This window comes from Danaus plexippus, chromosome 14 (assembly GCF_018135715.1).
Source record: "Danaus plexippus chromosome 14, MEX_DaPlex, whole genome shotgun sequence".
Classification (NCBI taxonomy): Eukaryota; Metazoa; Arthropoda; class Insecta; order Lepidoptera; family Nymphalidae; genus Danaus; species Danaus plexippus.
The window spans coordinates 2,493,455-2,512,565 of NC_083546.1; the positions used below are offsets into that span (position 1 = coordinate 2,493,455).

Consider the following 19,111-nt stretch of genomic DNA (forward strand, 5'->3'; position numbering starts at 1 on the left):
GTAGTACGTGGTTAAAACTGTATAACAAGTTTTGGCGATCAAACAATAATGTTATGAGTGTAGACGATTGAACGTAAATATGTCTACAGGAAGACAAAGTTTAACAGAGCCATGTTGGATACAAAGAGAAGTTTAAGAAAGTTAGTTGAACGTGTGGGGGGTGGTGGAGGTAACAGGGAACTTTGACGGCCCGCGAACAAACTTCCCCACTCGCTAATTCACAGTATAAATTTGTTTAACGTCTAAACTTTTTAACTGTAATTACATACCAGACTTCGGGATTTTGAGTACTTAGCCATTCTGACAGTTTAAAATAGTTCGCTCGCAAGTAATAACATTATAATCATAAATTGCCAGCGAGAGAAGATTCAAATTTAATATATCAAAATAATAAAGATGATACATATTAGCTTTCGATATAATATGACATTGAGGATTCCAAGAAAAATAACAAATGTTGCTATGAAAATGAAACGCGATGATGTAATCTTTGTTGTCTCTTTATTTGTTAACAGTTATAATACAAAAAAAAACTTGAGACGAAGATCACAAGGGAGCTGATGAAAGAAAAACAATAAAGTGTTTCAATATCGTGGGACAACAAAGTTTGTTTTGCGAACTCGGGAGGCAGGGGGAGGGGGAGGGGGAGAGGTCGGAGGTCACGGGGAGTTAACGTTGTTGAGAGAAACGTGTTTTTCATTAATACACAGTTAGGAATTTCCAAATTAATGAATCTGTAGATTGCCTGTCAGAGATTCATAATTTCGTTATGAATATATTTCTGTTGGGTTCTCTTAAGCTTTAATGTTTAAGACATTTAATAAATATTCCAATGATGTTTAAAACAAAAATATAAATGTTAATAAACATTTTTTTGCGTAATCGTTTAAAATAGCGTCGTGTTAGCTTTAAACAAGACGAGAAATAAGCTGTGTACACTCAAAGAACCGGTTACAATTACAAATATATGTATTTCATAAAACGTTCCATTAAGGCGACATCGGGTATTAATAAAAAAAATACAGTCAAGTGGAAAGCGGGATTCTTGTCCGTTCGCGGGCAGTCGTTGTTAACAACTTTCTTATGGCATATAAAGGTGGTAAAACGTGCCCTTATAAATCTAGCATCGTTACTGGATGCCAGAGCGTTCGATAAACCAAACAGGTTCCCCTCAGAACTTCCCGCTTCGGTATTATGTTGTAGAATGCCTTTACAGTTACAACCAGTCAAGTAATGTGCCTCTGCTAGTAATAACGAGAGGTCTTCCTTAATTACGAGATAATTTATAATGAAAATTTATTGGGAATGTTATTCAAATGCAATATAAAGCTGTACTTACACCAGTGTGCTCATTGACGCCGACAATGACAGCTGTATACCACTGAGTGGCGCCGGCGACTCTGTACACTTGTGCCCTACAGCCTCCCAATACAGATGGAGTGGTAGTGAGTATTCTCTGACCATCTTGTACGGTTCTCCACTCAGCTGCCTCTGATGCCAACGATGACAGTGTACTTGAATCAACTCCACTTTCAGAACCAGCGAGGACGGCGTCCCATTCCTTCAAGAAATATTAAGAAAAAAACAATTTTTAGTCTCTCATTAAAAATAGAAACGATTAAATCAATAATGAATTTTACAAATTCATCTAAAATAAAAAAAATATAGCATCAAATAGGACTATCTCAAATAGTATGAAAGAGTTGATATATTTATATAATATAGGATTATTACAACAACAGATTCATCTCGAATGCGCAGAACATTACCATTATGATAAATGTACGCTCAGATTTATCGCTCCTCGCAGTTCGCACATGTAACGTAATTCCTTTGTACAAGAATGCAGTGGCCATAAACAGTTCAATTACTTCGCTGTATTGTTAGTTATGTCGAATATAACCTCGAGCGACTTGTAGACATTATAACCCACATTATCTTGCACCTTCTTTGTTTTAATTATATCTCGGTAAACGAACACGTTACGATACTATGGTAAGTATAATTAATTATAAGCACGAGTGCAAGATACATAATAATAATTAATATTAATATGTATAAAATAGAAACAAAAAAACTCTAACTAATACGTATTATAATAGCCGGCTATGTATTTATGTCAATGTTACAGCAGGCCGACACCTGTGTGCGTTGGCAGGCATCCGGTGCATTGAACTCGTCTCCCTTGATATAACTATGTATGTTTATTCGTTGTGGCCGGACGGGAAACAGATTTGCGTTAAGAGGATTAAACTTAAACATATATTTATCATAGCAAAACGTATCACGAGAAGTGAGAAACATAAATAAAAACAACAATCGTGAACTTAAAAGCGATTTTTCACGGCCGCTGTTTTCACCGCATCGTGTTTACGCCGTCGCAATCTGTATTATTTGTAACGTCTCGGTCTGATGGCTGGCTCAGTGACTCAGAAGTTACGCAACACGAGACTGTTACTGTTTATTTTTCTCTGTTACTCTATTCGGTGAGATTACCTCGTGATTAATATGAGGTCGTCACGATCACTACTTCAACTGACTGGTTCTAGTTGCCTGGGAATGTTTATTTCCAAATCTATTATATTTGTTGGCGACGCTGTGAATGTTATTTTTGTGTATTGTTCACTGCAGTATTACTCCAACTTTATTTATTCACGATGCCTGCCAATTATCCAGCGACGTTTCCTTTACAATACACAATCGGACGTACAACATATATATTTATATAGATATATCTGCGAGAGGCAAGTCTGGCACACATTCTCATTGTATCATTCGTTCAATTTCCTGTCACGACTCCCCTCGAGATAGGATTATTGATAACAATCCCGAAGGTAGGTATTACATGTGTTTGATCTTGTTACGTAATATATCCAACGGATTTGTGGTCGAGCCTTTTAAAATATTTATACATTGAAAATCGTTTTATATAACAAATATACGAAGATATGTATTATTAATGATTAATGCCAATTACTGCTTATACTATCGGTAGATTACGATTGTTCGTGAAACTTCTATTGTGTTGATAAACCCCTGGGGTCCTGTGTATAAAACAATACGTATCAGGTACTAGAGTGCCCCCAAAGTATTGTTCGCCTGAAAACATGCTTACCCAATACTGGCCTTTTGTTGAAAATCAACTCTGAATAGCCATTATTATTGGAGTGCATCAAAATTTATATTTGTAAATTGTAACTGTATATCACATGCCCACTTGAATTTAATAATACATTTTTAAGTCTAAATAAAGAGTACTTGTAAATTCACATTCTTTGTCAATAGAATTTAAACAAAGCCCGGAGAATTAAAATGAAGACGTAAAACTTTCGCGGTTCATACAGACTTAGATGGCGAGTAATACAAAGAGGTTTTAGCGAGACAATGCACTCAGACCCTATCCATCACAGATAAAACATGTCTGGAAACGGAACGCAAACACGTACAGCGACACAGGAAAGCATAAATTGAGCTTTTGTACTCTCTGCGGAACTAGAATCGTTCGGAGAATGTAAAATATTATGCTGCTTCCGTAATATTGGCAGACCTAATTTCATTATAACTATGGCCAACATAGCAAAAACATATTTCATGTCTAACTAGCTCAGAACTGATTATTACAAAATTTACGCAAATCCGATATTGAACTCAGCTGTGGTATATAGTGATCCTAGGTATTCTGTTGGAGAGAAATGAAACCTATTTTGAAGGAACGTTTACTTTGAACCTGGTACTAATGCTCGCGAGTAAAATATTTACTTAACAAGATTGTATTTCCTCTGAACTTTCATGTTACCAAAAAGCAATACCAAATATCGTTTCCATCAACTTAAGTGGTAATAGATCTCTTAAAAGGTCGAAGAGCTTCTTTATCACTATTTGTATACAATTAAATTAATTGTAATGTGACTTTAATTATACACGATTTAACTTACTTATAATATATATATATATAATTTTGATTAAAAGAGGCTATTCAAAGTTCATACATAGAAAAAACGAGTTTCGCATTTTCCTGGTATGCTTTAAAATAGTTAAACGTGCAGTGCAACTAAAAATATATCAAAAATATTTTAATCAAAACAAACATCTTATCTAGAGATAAGATATGAAAGTGTTTGATGCTAACGTGGAATTCCAAGTATTTAATGTACATACTACTATTGAATAAACTCGGCAAATGTACATAGATAATATTGATAACGTTATCAAGACGAGATATGTTACAAATAGGTATTGTCATTGTATGAAAACATCTAAATCACGTTGAAATAATTGTATCATAAGGATAAAAAAAAATATTTCTATCATTGCAATAAATCGGAAACATTACGTAATAATACCGTTTACAGTTAACGGAAACAGAACGAGGTAATAAAGATAAATAAAGAAAAAAAAATTCGAATTGTTAAATATTAAAATAAGTTACAATGCATCAGCGATTTCATAATTCAACAAGCGTGAAAGATTAATCAAAACGATAATTTAACATTGAGAATACTTTATGATGAAAAAAATATATAATGATTAACTCTTAAATTTTATTATTAAAGTAATCCACTCGTGAAGAATATTTCAGACATCTTTTTCCATACTTCATACTCCATATATGTCCGATACCCCTCTCATACCCGGCCAACTTTACTCATTTAAATTTTGCGGCACACCTCTCGCACGAAGTTCACAACTATCTAAAGTTTCATAATACTTGATCTTGTTATAAACATTCTTGGAATTACATCAGCGATATAGTTTAAATAAGCAATCAATTAAACGAAGTTATTCCCTCATTGCGATCGACAAGCGTAATGTTTGAACGTGGATTGAAAAAATGTTTTTGTTTTGTATCTTTCGTTTACCGACGTATCGTTTATTAAAATTTTCCATTCGAAGAACAAACAATACGAAACCAAATATTTTATTTATGTTTTTTTTGACAAAAATTCAAATACACATATTTTAGCAGGCAAACATTAATTTGTAAGATTATTGCTCTTAACTCAGACATCGAAACGTATTTCTATATAGCTAACTTGTTTAACAACTGCCAAATTACCATAACTATAACAAAGCATTATGCATACAGAATTATGAAGATGTCCATAAATTATAATAGTTAATTAATTTAATGTTGTACAGGTTACTAGTAAATCGTTGTTCAAATTAAAGGTTTTACGGAAAAACGATCGAAAGTCGCAACACAAAACTATATTTTACAGGAGACAGCCAATCAATCACAGTTTTGCCGGGAGGCGGACGGGCTAACCGAAAATAGCGACACCGGCATATCCAGCACCTGGCTCGAATATGTATATAATAAAAGGGGAGGCGGGGGCGGAACGGGCGCGGAAAATCAATATAGCCGGCGAGCATCAAAACATAACCATTCCATTTACCCTCCCAACCCTCCCACGCTACCCACAGCTCAGGAAACACCAGGGGGTGTTTGGCAGACACCGTCCTTGATCTCCCATTTCGCCCGGGCTAGCAACTTCGGATAAACACTCGTAACGTGTCACAAAAATTAGGTCGTATATGCGTCCTTCGTGTATTGCTTTATACCTATAGATATTTTTTTGCAGACATTTGTTCTTAGATGTTTATATTAAAGTAACTTTACATGAAAAACATACGTCCAATATAACATATAGCAAGCAGCTGGTCCATTAACGGTGTCAAATAATTGACCCCGAGTAGTTTCTATAAGGACGTTCATCAATCAAATCTCATCTTGTGTAGGTTAATATAACTTTAGCTAAACATAAATGGTATTCATCAAATTAAGACCTAATAACATCGACGAGGCTTTATACATTATAACGATAACCTATTAAAGTTGGCACGTGTAATAAGAACTAAAATAATTGGTTATATGCAAAGTATTATAAATGCCTAGCGTTGGCAGCGTCATAATTTACATTGATTCATTTCTCCGCATAAAATCGACCTCATAAAAGTTAGCAATGACTCAATCATTAAAGAGCAAAAATACGGCGGATTTGAGTGTGATTCACTCAACTCACGTTGTATGCGGTAATCGCAATACTGTACAGATGTAACGTTCTGTAATAAAGCACCTAACAACGCCATCTATCGTTATTTTGATAAACAAATCGATTGAAACTTTACGAATTCATCACAAAGTAAATATAACCATCAATATTTTTGAAATAATACTGTTTAAAATATAAAATTACTCAATAGAATATTGTATTTTGTTATTGGGAATATTTAAATTGAAACGCGTTGAATAGAGATTGACGTTTTAATTCGAATAACCGGTGACTTTGAACAATCCGAATATTTCTCAATGCTTAATATAAACAGGTAATATTAATTTTGTTTTCGAATTTGTTATGCTATTACTTTCATGTAGTTGTAATACCTGATATGGTTTTAAATTGTTGTAATCAAGGAAGCCAAGTTGTCTATCGTGAAGAAACTCGACTGGCTGCAAGTCCTCCAGCGTCACGTCCGACGACAGAGGGCTGAACGTCTGGAACATATAAAAAAGTCAGCACTTCATACAATAAACAGGTTTTATCACATTACTAGTGTCAACCGCTACGTCTAGACATCAGTTGATATAAAAAACAAAACGACGGTTTCTAATAATATAAGCAACATTATTCATGAATTCATTCTTCATAAATAATAAACATTTTTATTAATACAATATTAAATCAGAAACTATACAGCAGTGATTATATAAATAATTACAAAACCACAGTAAATAATCACATAATATTTGGTTTATATTAAAATTAGTTTATTCCGTATGTTAATTCAATTGAATCGAAAATACTCTCAGCTAATGAGTGTTATAGCAATATTAATATAGCGACCTTTCAAAATGTTATACATGTGTAATATTAAAGTGATTAATTTGTATTGTAAATACTGACAAAGACTCGGCTAACATAGTGATGTGCGTTGCATTGAGTTCTATAATATACAGCCACGGTTCACGGTTTCACGGTTATATTAATAACTTGTTTAGATTTTATAAAAGAGAATTGTCAAAAGATATTACATAATTCGTAATGAATGGACAGTAATACGTATTATAATATATTCACAGATTATTTGACAATTACATAAATAAATGCATTTAAAATAATTCAATGAATGTTATTTTCAAAATAAACGTTCGAAATTTAAAAACAAAAAAACATATTCTTATCTAATAAACAACTTAAAGACAATGACCGCCAACCTGCAGTAATTTAAAGATTAAACAGTCTTTTGTTTTTTTTTTCTCTACAAAAACCTTTTAACACTCACGTACTGTTAAATAATTCAGCGATGATATGACATTGCACGTCTGGATCTTCGATCAGTATTCGGTGCGTCTTGCGTTAACAATAAAGTCACCTTCAAATAAAAAACCATCTATTCACAGCACTTTCAAACTAAACATATCTATATGTGATCATAATGAATTAAAAAATTAGTTTATTTATATAATACATTTCTATAATATTATACAATAATTAATCCAGAATTTGAAATACCGTACTTGAATATAATAACGACATCTAGCGAAAATTTCGATTAATATTTTAAATATTTATATCAATTAATTTTTTTAGTTCAGAAATATAATTAATTGCGACTAAACTATCGTTAAGAAAGTTAAATCAAGTACGATTGAAGTATAAATATATTTAATGATAACATATTTTTTTAAACCCTCATAATATATTTGTATACTGCCATTGTATATCACTCTTTATGGTAAAATAGACATTGAGCTAAAAAAAAGCATGGTTCCTATGAAGTGTAAACATAAGGTTATCATAAGCGTAGGCCGAGCGAACACGTGACAACTGAATATTATTAACACCATTCTAGTTCGTTCCAATTACAAAATATTTACACACATTAGTAACTATTTCAAAGTAATATTGAACGCAAGGGGAATACGGGTAACCGTTTATTTGTTTTAAATAAGTCAATTGTATGTTGTAAAAATGTTCACTAATATTTTAATAATTTTTGTTTTATTTTAACGTTATATGAACAACGCATGTTTTTATATAGAATATTAATTATGAAACAACGAACGTAACAAAGAGTTCAGCTGTTGCTAAATATAAATTATTTGGAAAAGAAAATCATTCAAATTAAAAGATAATTTTTATAAGTATTTCACAATGTCAGTAAAATAAGGTACCATTTTATTAGAGCTTTTTTTCATAATAACACTACTAGCGCCATCTATATTAAATAGGAAGAATCAAAATAATGTTAGCAAAATTTTGATAAAAATAACAATAATTTTAATTAGAAAAAATCTTACCAAAGCAGGCCATTTCACTTCGTCTTTTTCTGACTTTCTGTGTGCCCAAACTAAAGTTCTTTCAACTAAAAACACACGAAACGTTCTACGCGAATACACTGCCACCCACTCACGACGTTGCCAATCTACACCATCATATTCCACCAACACCTGTAAAAAAAAAGAAAATTTTATAGTAATAACAATATTCGTAACATAAAATATGTTATGTATTTATTCAATTTATACGTATTGTTATGGTTAAAAATTTGCAAAAGGCGCCACCTATTGAGGAGTAGTAGTACCACAACAATATAAAGTTAGCCGCAATGGTTTATGAGATTCATGCCTTCATTTTGCAGCAAGATAGCGCCACCAGTCACAAACAAAAGAAAAAACCCCGCCCGATTTTTAAACTTTTGAATAGACAGCTGTTGAAAACAAACTTTTTAAACAGTCACAACGAATCTTATTAAAACAACTGCTTATACTTTCTATACGATATAATAAACACTTGATTAACTATCGAATTAGGATTGTCGATGTACGAAAAACTATATATAATTACAGACAATGAAACATCACATGGAACATTTTAATAAGTGTGCAAGTGACCTTAAACCGGATTTAAAGAATAAAACAAAAATGTAAATAATAAATCGTTTCATGTGTGACATAAAAGCAATAAAATTAATATCAATCATGTGCAACTAGTGTGTTCTGGGTAGGTTCGGTGTTATCACTGAGGGCGAAGTTAATTGCATAAATTATATTTATGTCGAAATAAACGCATAAACACATGTACCTGTACAGAAACCTAGTACATTGTTGAATCAGCCCTTTTGAAAAACGGTGATTCTGTTATAAGATTAATTGCATAGAAGAAATAGTAAAAATACAATTCGCGGCACAACGTATGCATTCTTGAAGATAACAAATAGTGTTGTCTTTTTCATGTTAAGTTAACTAAAATTTTGGTCTCACATTTTCATTAAACATATTAAAGAATATTTATGATATACTTTATATATAATAAATTTCAAACTCTTTTCATTCTTTAAGTCTTATAATATTCCAAATATGAGATTAATATTTGAATGACGTAAATGTTATTAAAATCTCGGTAAATATCAAACAAACATGCAAGTATTGTCGTATATATACATACATCTAGCGAATAGAATAAATGATCTTTATATATTACTGCAAAACAATATAAAATATCTTGATTCTAGATTACTCGTTTTGCTTGAAGTAAATTATAAGTTACATATAAATTAAATATAAATGTCTGTGAGATAAAAATATTATTTTATTATTTTTTACTTTAAGTTACTTGTTGTAGGACTTAATTTTGTATATACATAGATGTAACTAGGTTTTGTTTGGAATTTTGTCTGCAGTCTTCGGGTTCAGAGACAAATGTATGGAGGTATTGTGTTTCAAAACGACATATAAAAAAGCGACATCTAGTTCACGTCACGTGACTTCATGAAAAATACAACCTTCACCCAACGAGAAGGACATGGAATTCCGGGATAAAATACCACCCTTGTCTTATTCTGATGATTAAGCTATATTGATGCAAAGTGTCCTCAAAAGATAAGTAGTCTATGGGTAAAACAAACAAACATCCGTACACCCTTACATATGTACATCTAGCGTACATACATTGAAACAAATTCATATATAATATCAATTAGAAGTAGTATTAAATCAGATTAAAACTTCCGGGTAATTATGATTAAAAAGCGTGTACAAAAATTCTTAAGACAGAATAAATAAATAATAATATAAATTTTATAATGATTTATTGATTTACTGAATACATTATTTAGAGTTGATCATGCAATGATATCTTGATATAATTGATTATATTTTAAGTTTCAACCTAATTTGTTTAAAGTGTCATCTCGCTCCAGTTTAGTGGAAGCCGTACTCGCTCGTGACCTTGTCGTATCGTACACGTTACGTGGCCAACTGATTGTTCACCTCCATACTATGATACATGGCATTGATAGCTTACACGAACGCTATGGTATTTAAACATGCATTTAATACATGATTTGTATACAAACGGACGTTAATCTTATCATATCTTCCATTGTTACGTCCTAATAATATTGTAAAACGGGAAAGTTTTTATTTTTAGATGTATGCTTTATATCTTACTCTATTGGTCATAAACTTATACATCAATGTATACCATGCTTATATAATATATAGCACAGTATATACACGTATACACCTAAGTAAAAAGCTATATTTTATTTAAAAATCTATGTAGCTCGGTTCCCTATGAAACTATGTAACTACAGTCGAAAAATAGTGCTTATTAATGAGATCTAAGATTTTCGCGAGTTTTATTCATTTCAATGAAACTAATATATTTCGTCTATACTAATATAAAACGTCGGGATTATGTAGTTTTTTAAAGTAATAAACTCCGCGTAGTATATCCGAAATATGTTTCATTTAAATGAATAGTGCTTATTGATTGCAATGTAGATATGTCTTTTGGTAGACTTTTTTCGTTTCTAAATGAATTCGATCTTAAATCCACGCAAGCGAAGTACCGTGAAAAACATAATTATAAAAATTAATTAATTATAAAAACATATTGTTTTATAAAATATTGTAGCTTCTGCATCACATTGACACGTAGAATATAATTTATAAGAATTTTATCTTATTAAGACCAAATCCTGATCTATTAAAGAAGAAAGGAGGTAATTCTGACATATATTTTTAAGACAAACAGTTATGATTTGTTTATAAACTTACTTTCTTCTGTTACGAAATTGTTCTCAAGCCATCAACATTAACTTTACATAAATATTACCAAGGTCACGTAAAAAGACACGAAGGTCGTGAAACAAAAAGTTTTAAGACGCTTTTTGAGTAGATTAAAACTGAAGACATATATTGTTTTAAATCGATATATATATTACATTTATTAATTTTATATATTTAATAAGAATATTAAAATTAAAAAAAATGGAAATACTGGGTAATTAATAAAGTTAATTAGAGGATGGATTCATTTTATAAAAAAAAAAACTTAAAAGAGCTTCATGCAATTCACATAGCTCCAAATATTTATCCATATAACATGCATCAGATCAGATCAGAAAAAAACGAAAAAGTTGTAAGTATGGGATAGTTTAAGAACAACATCGTCTTGTTAAAGAATCGGTTTTAAATGCAAGTTACAAGAAAAGAGATGAATTCATAGCCCGCGTGGCGACTGTAAACAAATTGTGTGTAAGCTGTTTATTATAGGTTTGCGTTATGCTTGCTGCATGAAGCCCACGCCGCCAGTGTTGCCAAACCTTCCGATAGTCGAAGTTTATAAACAGAAATCATTTTCAAACATCTGGAAATAGCGAAGAAATGCAAATAGTTTAATATTAATGATTCTATACACTTATGGGGTTGAACTAAAATGTTTCTTTCGTAGCATAATACGTAATACATTATGCGCTTAATTATGTTTTGCTAATTTATAGTTAAGTCTTTTTGATCTTATAGATTTATTTTATATCAGCTTATTTTTTTTTTCAGTGGCCTTGTCTGAAGTATAGATTGAGGCAGTCCACAGACAATACTAGATACTTTCAAACTATTTACTCCGATGTCTTTTTTGTTTCGATTCGTTGATATCTGTTATATTAATCCAAGGCCGATATTACAATTATTTGACATACAAGAAAGTTTTGAAGTAATAACAATATCAAAATAAAATCCATATATTTTATTCATATTTAATATATATAATAACAAATTATTTTTCTAATTTGAATACTAAATTTTTAAATGGTGTTGTAAACCTTTATTATAGTAATGTTTAGCTTTTTATGAGATCGCCTGTTGAAATAACTCCTGGTTATTAAATCTTATCCAGTTTCATAGAACAAAAACAGTAGTATTTATTATTTTTCAAGTAATATCTCTTATATAAAGGTCGCTAAGCTGAGAGATGACGTCATAATATTAGCGTTCATATCAAAACATAAGATAACTTGTCAGCTGTTAGAGGAAGCTTATCTTGGGGTCCATGAGTAAACTTAACTCGCATTTTTCAATCTATATATAATAAGACTTCAATGACAAAAAGGTCGTTTAAGTATCATCTGAGATTAAAAATAATATATTAAGAAAGGTGTTTTCTGTTAGGTACTACTAAAAATATCCGAACAGAAATATAATATTTCCTTGCCAGAATGTCTTTTAAGCGTCAGTTTTTGACTGACTTAATTTAATTCTTCTATTTAGTTACAAACAAAAAAAATAACCTTCATTTTAAACGTCAATTTCACTCCGTTATGTAATAAATAATAATATTAATGAATAAAACTATTATTAAAAGAGAAATATCTTAATAAAATCGATAATTTTTGGTTGTTAATTTCTACGATCAGCTGATAAGTGCAGAAACGTCGTTATAAATGAATAAATTTTGTGCACTGGCAACATCTTTACCTACGCGCGTGAAACTAGTTCTAATAATAAAAACGGTAAGTACTTAGTCAAGGTTGCGAAACTAGGTCGTGGTAGATTATAAGACTACCAAGCAAGTTCTACCTTATTCTAGATACAGTGAATGAATTTTTTTTCTTTACTGAGAAATGATTCCACAACTGTCTAAGACAGATGATATTCAGCCAATTTGCAGTCGCAATGTAGACTAATATTATAGATACAAAACATTGTCTGCCGTTCTGTCTACAAAAACTGTCAGTCTGTTAAGTTTTTATAACAGAGCTAATGGGTAATTAGGGCGCTTAGTAATTAAAAAAGGTGTATACATGAGAAATGTTTGAAAAATAACAGTTTTATATGTGATTATTACAAATTCAATATAAAAATAGCAAAGGGACATTTCACATTTGTAAGTGGCTGTAGACCACGACAGAAATAATTTTGAATTGTTTATTTTCGATAGCATATAATAAACCTCTTTGCTTAGTTTTTTTTATTGATTTCCATATTTAAGTCACATGAAAATGGAATTTAATAACCATAGGTATAAAGTAAAAACTATTAAATTTAAAATTACTTTGAACTATAAATTTTTTCAATCCTCTATCTATACAAATTACGTAAAAATATGTCGCTTAGTTCGGACGATCTGATCTTGGAATTTAAATTTTATTTTTGTGGTCGATACTCGAAAAGAAAGCTGTAGATTATAGGCCATAAAAACATGATCAGTCTTAGATAGCAGTGGTTATTGATATTTGTAAATCAAGTCGGAAGAAACGGTGTTGTTGGAATGAGAAATCGTAAGGTAGGTACGGCTAGCACAAAAATAAAACGTCTCGTTTAAAGAGACTGCTAGTGAAGGAAGCAAATTATAGACGAATAACGAAATGATTAATATTTAAAGTATTTTAAAATAATTCACTTCTAAGTTAAACGTAACCGTTTCTGTACTATTATTAAGAGCGTTTTAATTTAAGTTTACGTAATACTTAAATCAAAACAAAACTAGATTGTGTTGCGTTTAATTAATAAGAGAAAGTGGAAAGCGTCTCGGCCGATGCGATGGGATCATGGTTGTGGGGAAGGCTGAACAAAAGCTAGGAAACATTTATACATACCAGAATCAAAACGCAACATAAGATATACTATATACGTTTTTATATAGACGGTTCAAAATGATTTCTGTCTCAAAGAGTCTCGTTCTTGATGAGATCTAAGACCTTCGCGACTATTCATTTAAAGGAAACTAATTTTTTCGGATTAGTTTTTGGGATTTTTAAAAAAACTACATACTCCCGACATTTCGGTTACTTTGCAGCAACTGTGATCACTGGCAGACTCTTTTCTTATGATATGAAAATTAAAAGAAATACCATTATAAAAATAAAGAAAAAAAAAACAAAGAAATTGGTTTAGTTAAAAGCATACTCCCGCGCAAAAGAAATCGTTTGACAGCTCGCGCCTCACACATCCAGAGTTCAGTGGGTCATTGAACGCTGTCGGACCTGTCTCGGTCGGTTGCACAACTCATCAGCCTCGCAAACGGACACTTTTACTTAAATTGTTTTTGATTATTACTATACAAACTCTGTTATAGGAACTTTTTACTAAATTAGATGAATTAATTTAAAAAAGGAAACGTTACATTTATAACGTTAACATTGTAATAAGTTTTTTAAATGTTTTATCGTGATTTAAGAATTCAATGTCGTTTATTGTTATTAACTCTGACTTGTAAAAATCTGATATGAAAAACTATTTTTATTTAATGTAAACCATGACCAAATACGTTATTTTTTTATTTATACTATATAATAAAAATATTAGCTCGTATTTAAATTTTTCCTATTACGTTGGCACTTCTATAAATATGAAAAAATAATCCAGTCATACCAGACGTAATGAAATAGAAGAAAGTGTTAATAACACAATGAAAAGAAACTATTGCTAGTTTATGGTTCAATTGGACAACCAGTTTAAGTATGACGCTTAAAATAAAGTAAGACATTTTCACTGTTTTCTGAAATCATTACAGTATCTAGAAATAAAGTTTTAATACGGTTTAAAATTTAAAAAATGTACAAAAAATTCTGCTGGTTGTTGAATACAGAACGTGTTGCAATAATTAAAAATGTATACAACGGCGCCGTACATAAGCAAGCGAAAGGGTAGATACGGGAAGCTCTCATATCTAAAATTCTGTGTCCCCTACATCCTAACCTAACGAGTCAGTAGTACCTACACCCACGTCTTAACGATACGTTCCGCAAAAATCTATTAAAACCTAATCCCGACGTTTCGGTTACTTTGCAGCAACCGTGATCACGGGCAGACGAGGTGTGAATGTCTGTCAGTTGGTCCTTGTTATTTATCATCTACCGCCATCGATTTCTTAATTTTCTGGCGTACCGCTCTGGATGCCGGCAGAATGCGCTCACGGTGTCTTGAGGTCCTGCGGTGTGGTTTCGGACATGGGATTTTATATTTTTAAGAACGGGGTCCCAGGTGTTTGATAAATTCCAGCCATCTTCTCTATTGAAATTGGGATGTTTTTTAATTTCAATAGCCTCGCGAATTAATCTCGGTATATACTTGTCTTCCCGAGCGAGGATTTGAGGTTTATCAAAACGAATGTAGTGGCCTGGTTTGTCCATTGTGTGTTCACACACTGCTGACTTCGACGCGCGCCTGTTTTTGATGTCTGAGATGTGTTCCTTAACTCTTGTACCGATGCTCCTCTTCGTCTGTCCAATGTATGACAAGCCACAGTCACAGTCGAGTTTGTATACACCCGCTTGTTGTAAAGGAATGTTACTCTTGATTGGTCTCAAGAATTGGCTCACTTTCTTATGTGGTTTGTAAATAGTTTTAATGGAAACCTTCTTCAAGATGTTGCCTATTCTGTCAGTAACTCCCTTCACATATGGTAGTATCGCAGGTTGTCGTTCAACTGTGGGTGGCTTCAGGTGGTTCTTGCGATGCTGGCGAGGCACGGGCAGGTTGTTGATGGTGAGAGCATGTTTTACATGCTGCAGCTCGGCCTCTAGGTGGTCAGCATCACAAAGGTGTTGGGCTCTCTGTAACAAAGATTTGCCAACGGTAGCTAACTGTATAGGGTGGTGGTGCGAGTTACCGTTGAGGTACCTGTCCGTGTGTGTGGGTTTCCTATAAACAGTATGTCCCAAAGTATTGTCAGGATTCCTAATGACAAGTATATCAAGGAAAGCTAAAGAATTATTTGCCTCCAATTCTATAGTAAACTGAATCTTACTATTGATAGAATTAAGATGGTTCAGAAAAGCAGATGTTTTATTTTTATTTAATATTGTGAAGGTGTCATCTACATACCGTTTATATATTAAAGGTCTTATAGGAGGAGAGCAAAGGGCTCGCACCTCGAAGTCTTCCATGAATATGTCAGCGACAACGGGGGAAACCGGCGAACCCATTGCAACTCCATCTACTTGTATGTAGAATTCATCCTTCCACATGAGGTAGCCAGATGTTAGGCAATGCTTTAATAGTTCTGCATATTCTATAGGCATATTGTTATCCTTTAACTTACCTCTTACAATCTCAATGCAGTCAAGAACAGGTATACTAGTGAATAATGACTGTACATCGAAACTCACCATACTGTCATTGTCGCTTAATTTTAGGTGTTTTAAATCTTTGACAAATTGGTAGGAATCCTTAACAAATGACTTTGTGTGGCCCCGGAGTGGTGATAATATCTTTGAAAGAAATTTAGCCAGTTTATAAGTTGGTGAGTCAATCTGGCTTACTATTGGGCGTAATGGAACATCTTGTTTATGGATTTTAGGCAACCCATACAATTGTGGAGGTTTTGCACACGATGGTACGAGTGATTTGATATCAAGATTAAGTTTTGAACTGTATTTGTTTATTAAAAATTTTGTTTCTGTTAAAACTTTAGTTGTCGGGTCTTTGTTAACTTTTTTATAAATAGAATTATCTGAAAGTATTTCGATTATTTTATTATCATAATCACTCGTATCCATTATTACGGTCGCGTTCCCTTTATCTGCACGGAGGACAGTCAGGTCTTCATTGTTGCGAAGTTGTTTGAGTGCAACCGATTCCTGACGAGAGATATTTTGTCGAGGCAATTTACTCCGGCGCAGAACATACGAAACATCCTGCCGGATTGCTTCAGACTCTTCTCTCGTGACATGATTTTTATGAAGACATTCCTCAACGTTACAGATAATGTCTTCGAACGGTAATTTTGATGGCACTGGTGCAAAATTCAATCCTTTTTAAGGATCTCAACGGTTTCTTTATCTAAAGTTTGTTTTGACAGATTGACAACAGTTACCGATGTTTGTGTTGCCCGACTTAAATTAATATTATAATTATTGCCATTACTATAACAACTTTTAATTTTTTCCGTTAATTTTTTAAATTTATTAATTTTATTATTTTTCAAATGATTATACGTGAATTGTTCACGTTTATTAATAATATCAAAACATTTTTGCCAATCTGTCTTTGACAAACATTTTTCGATTTCGTAACTCAGAACATCAATTTCAAAATCTAACTGCCGTGCATCCGACCGATGTTGTCTAATAAGATGACAAAGTAACCGTTTACTTGCCTGATGGAGTATCCTGCCGCTATGTTTGATGTCTTTTTTTGGTGATATTTTGACACATGTTGGTATGATGTCGTGATCCCGGCATCTCTTGAGGAAATTCAAGGATGGTAATAGTTTGGCTTTCTTCGTCTTGAGGTACTCCAACCGGCGTATTCTATTTGCGATATCCAGTCCGTACTGGTTCACATAATGAGATCTAAGATTTTCGCGAGTATTCATTTAAATGAAACTAGTATTTTTCGGATTTACTACGCGGATTTTATTATTTAAAAACTACATAATCCCGACGTTTCGGTTACTTTGCAGCAACCGTGATCACGGGCAGACGAGGTGTGAATGTCTGTCAGTTGGTCCTTGTTATTTATCATATCATAAAAATCATGTCACGAGAGAAGAGTCTGAAGCAATCCGGCAGGATGTTTCGTATGTTCTGCGCCGGAGTAAATTGCCTCGACAAAATATCTCTCGTCAGGAATCGGTTGCACTCAAACAACTTCGCAACAATGAAGACCTGACTGTCCTCCGTGCAGATAAAGGGAACGCGACCGTAATAATGGATACGAGTGATTATGATAATAAAATAATCGAAATACTTTCAGATAATTCTATTTATAAAAAAGTTAACAAAGACCCGACAACTAAAGTTTTAACAGAAACAAAATTTTTAATAAACAAATACAGTTCAAAACTTAATCTTGATATCAAATCACTCGTACCATCGTGTGCAAAACCTCCACAATTGTATGGGTTGCCTAAAATCCATAAACAAGATGTTCCATTACGCCCAATAGTAAGCCAGATTGACTCACCAACTTATAAACTGGCTAAATTTCTTTCAAAGATATTATCACCACTCCGGGGCCACACAAAGTCATTTGTTAAGGATTCCTACCAATTTGTCAAAGATTTAAAACACCTAAAATTAAGCGACAATGACAGTATGGTGAGTTTCGATGTACAGTCATTATTCACTAGTATACCTGTTCTTGACTGCATTGAGATTGTAAGAGGTAAGTTAAAGGATAACAATATGCCTATAGAATATACAGAACTATTAAAGCATTGCCTAACATCTGGCTACCTCATGTGGAAGGATGAATTCTACATACAAGTAGATGGAGTTGCAATGGGTTCGCCGGTTTCCCCCGTTGTCGCTGACATATTCATGGAAGACTTCGAGGTGCGAGCCCTTTGCTCTCCTCCTATAAGACCTTTAATATATAAACGGTATGTAGATGACACCTTCACAATATTAAATAAAAATAAAACATCTGCTTTTCTGAACCATCTTAATTCTATCAATAGTAAGATTCAGTTTACTATAGAATTGGAGGCAAATAATTCTTTAGCTTTCCTTGATATACTTGTCATTAGGAATCCTGACAATACTTTGGGACATACTGTTTATAGGAAACCCACACACACGGACAGGTACCTCAACGGTAACTCGCACCACCACCCTATACAGTTAGCTACCGTTGGCAAATCTTTGTTACAGAGAGCCCAACACCTTTGTGATGCTGACCACCTAGAGGCCGAGCTGCAGCATGTAAAACATGCTCTCACCATCAACAACCTGCCCGTGCCTCGCCAGCATCGCAAGAACCACCTGAAGCCACCCACAGTTGAACGACAACCTGCGATACTACCATATGTGAAGGGAGTTACTGACAGAATAGGCAACATCTTGAAGAAGGTTTCCATTAAAACTATTTACAAACCAC

At 32.8% G+C, this 19,111-nt stretch overlaps 1 protein-coding gene across 1 annotated transcript in view; it reads right to left on the bottom strand.

The window, feature by feature from the left end:
- The window catches only part of LOC116769810 (lysine-specific demethylase 3A), a 99,182-nt gene that overhangs the window by 66,504 nt on the left and 13,567 nt on the right, over nucleotides 1–19,111 (bottom strand). The window contains 3 exon segments of the mRNA XM_032660999.2: nucleotides 1,340–1,561; nucleotides 6,386–6,496; nucleotides 8,303–8,452. Coding sequence (XP_032516890.2) covers nucleotides 1,340–1,561; nucleotides 6,386–6,496; nucleotides 8,303–8,452 — 483 coding nt within the window.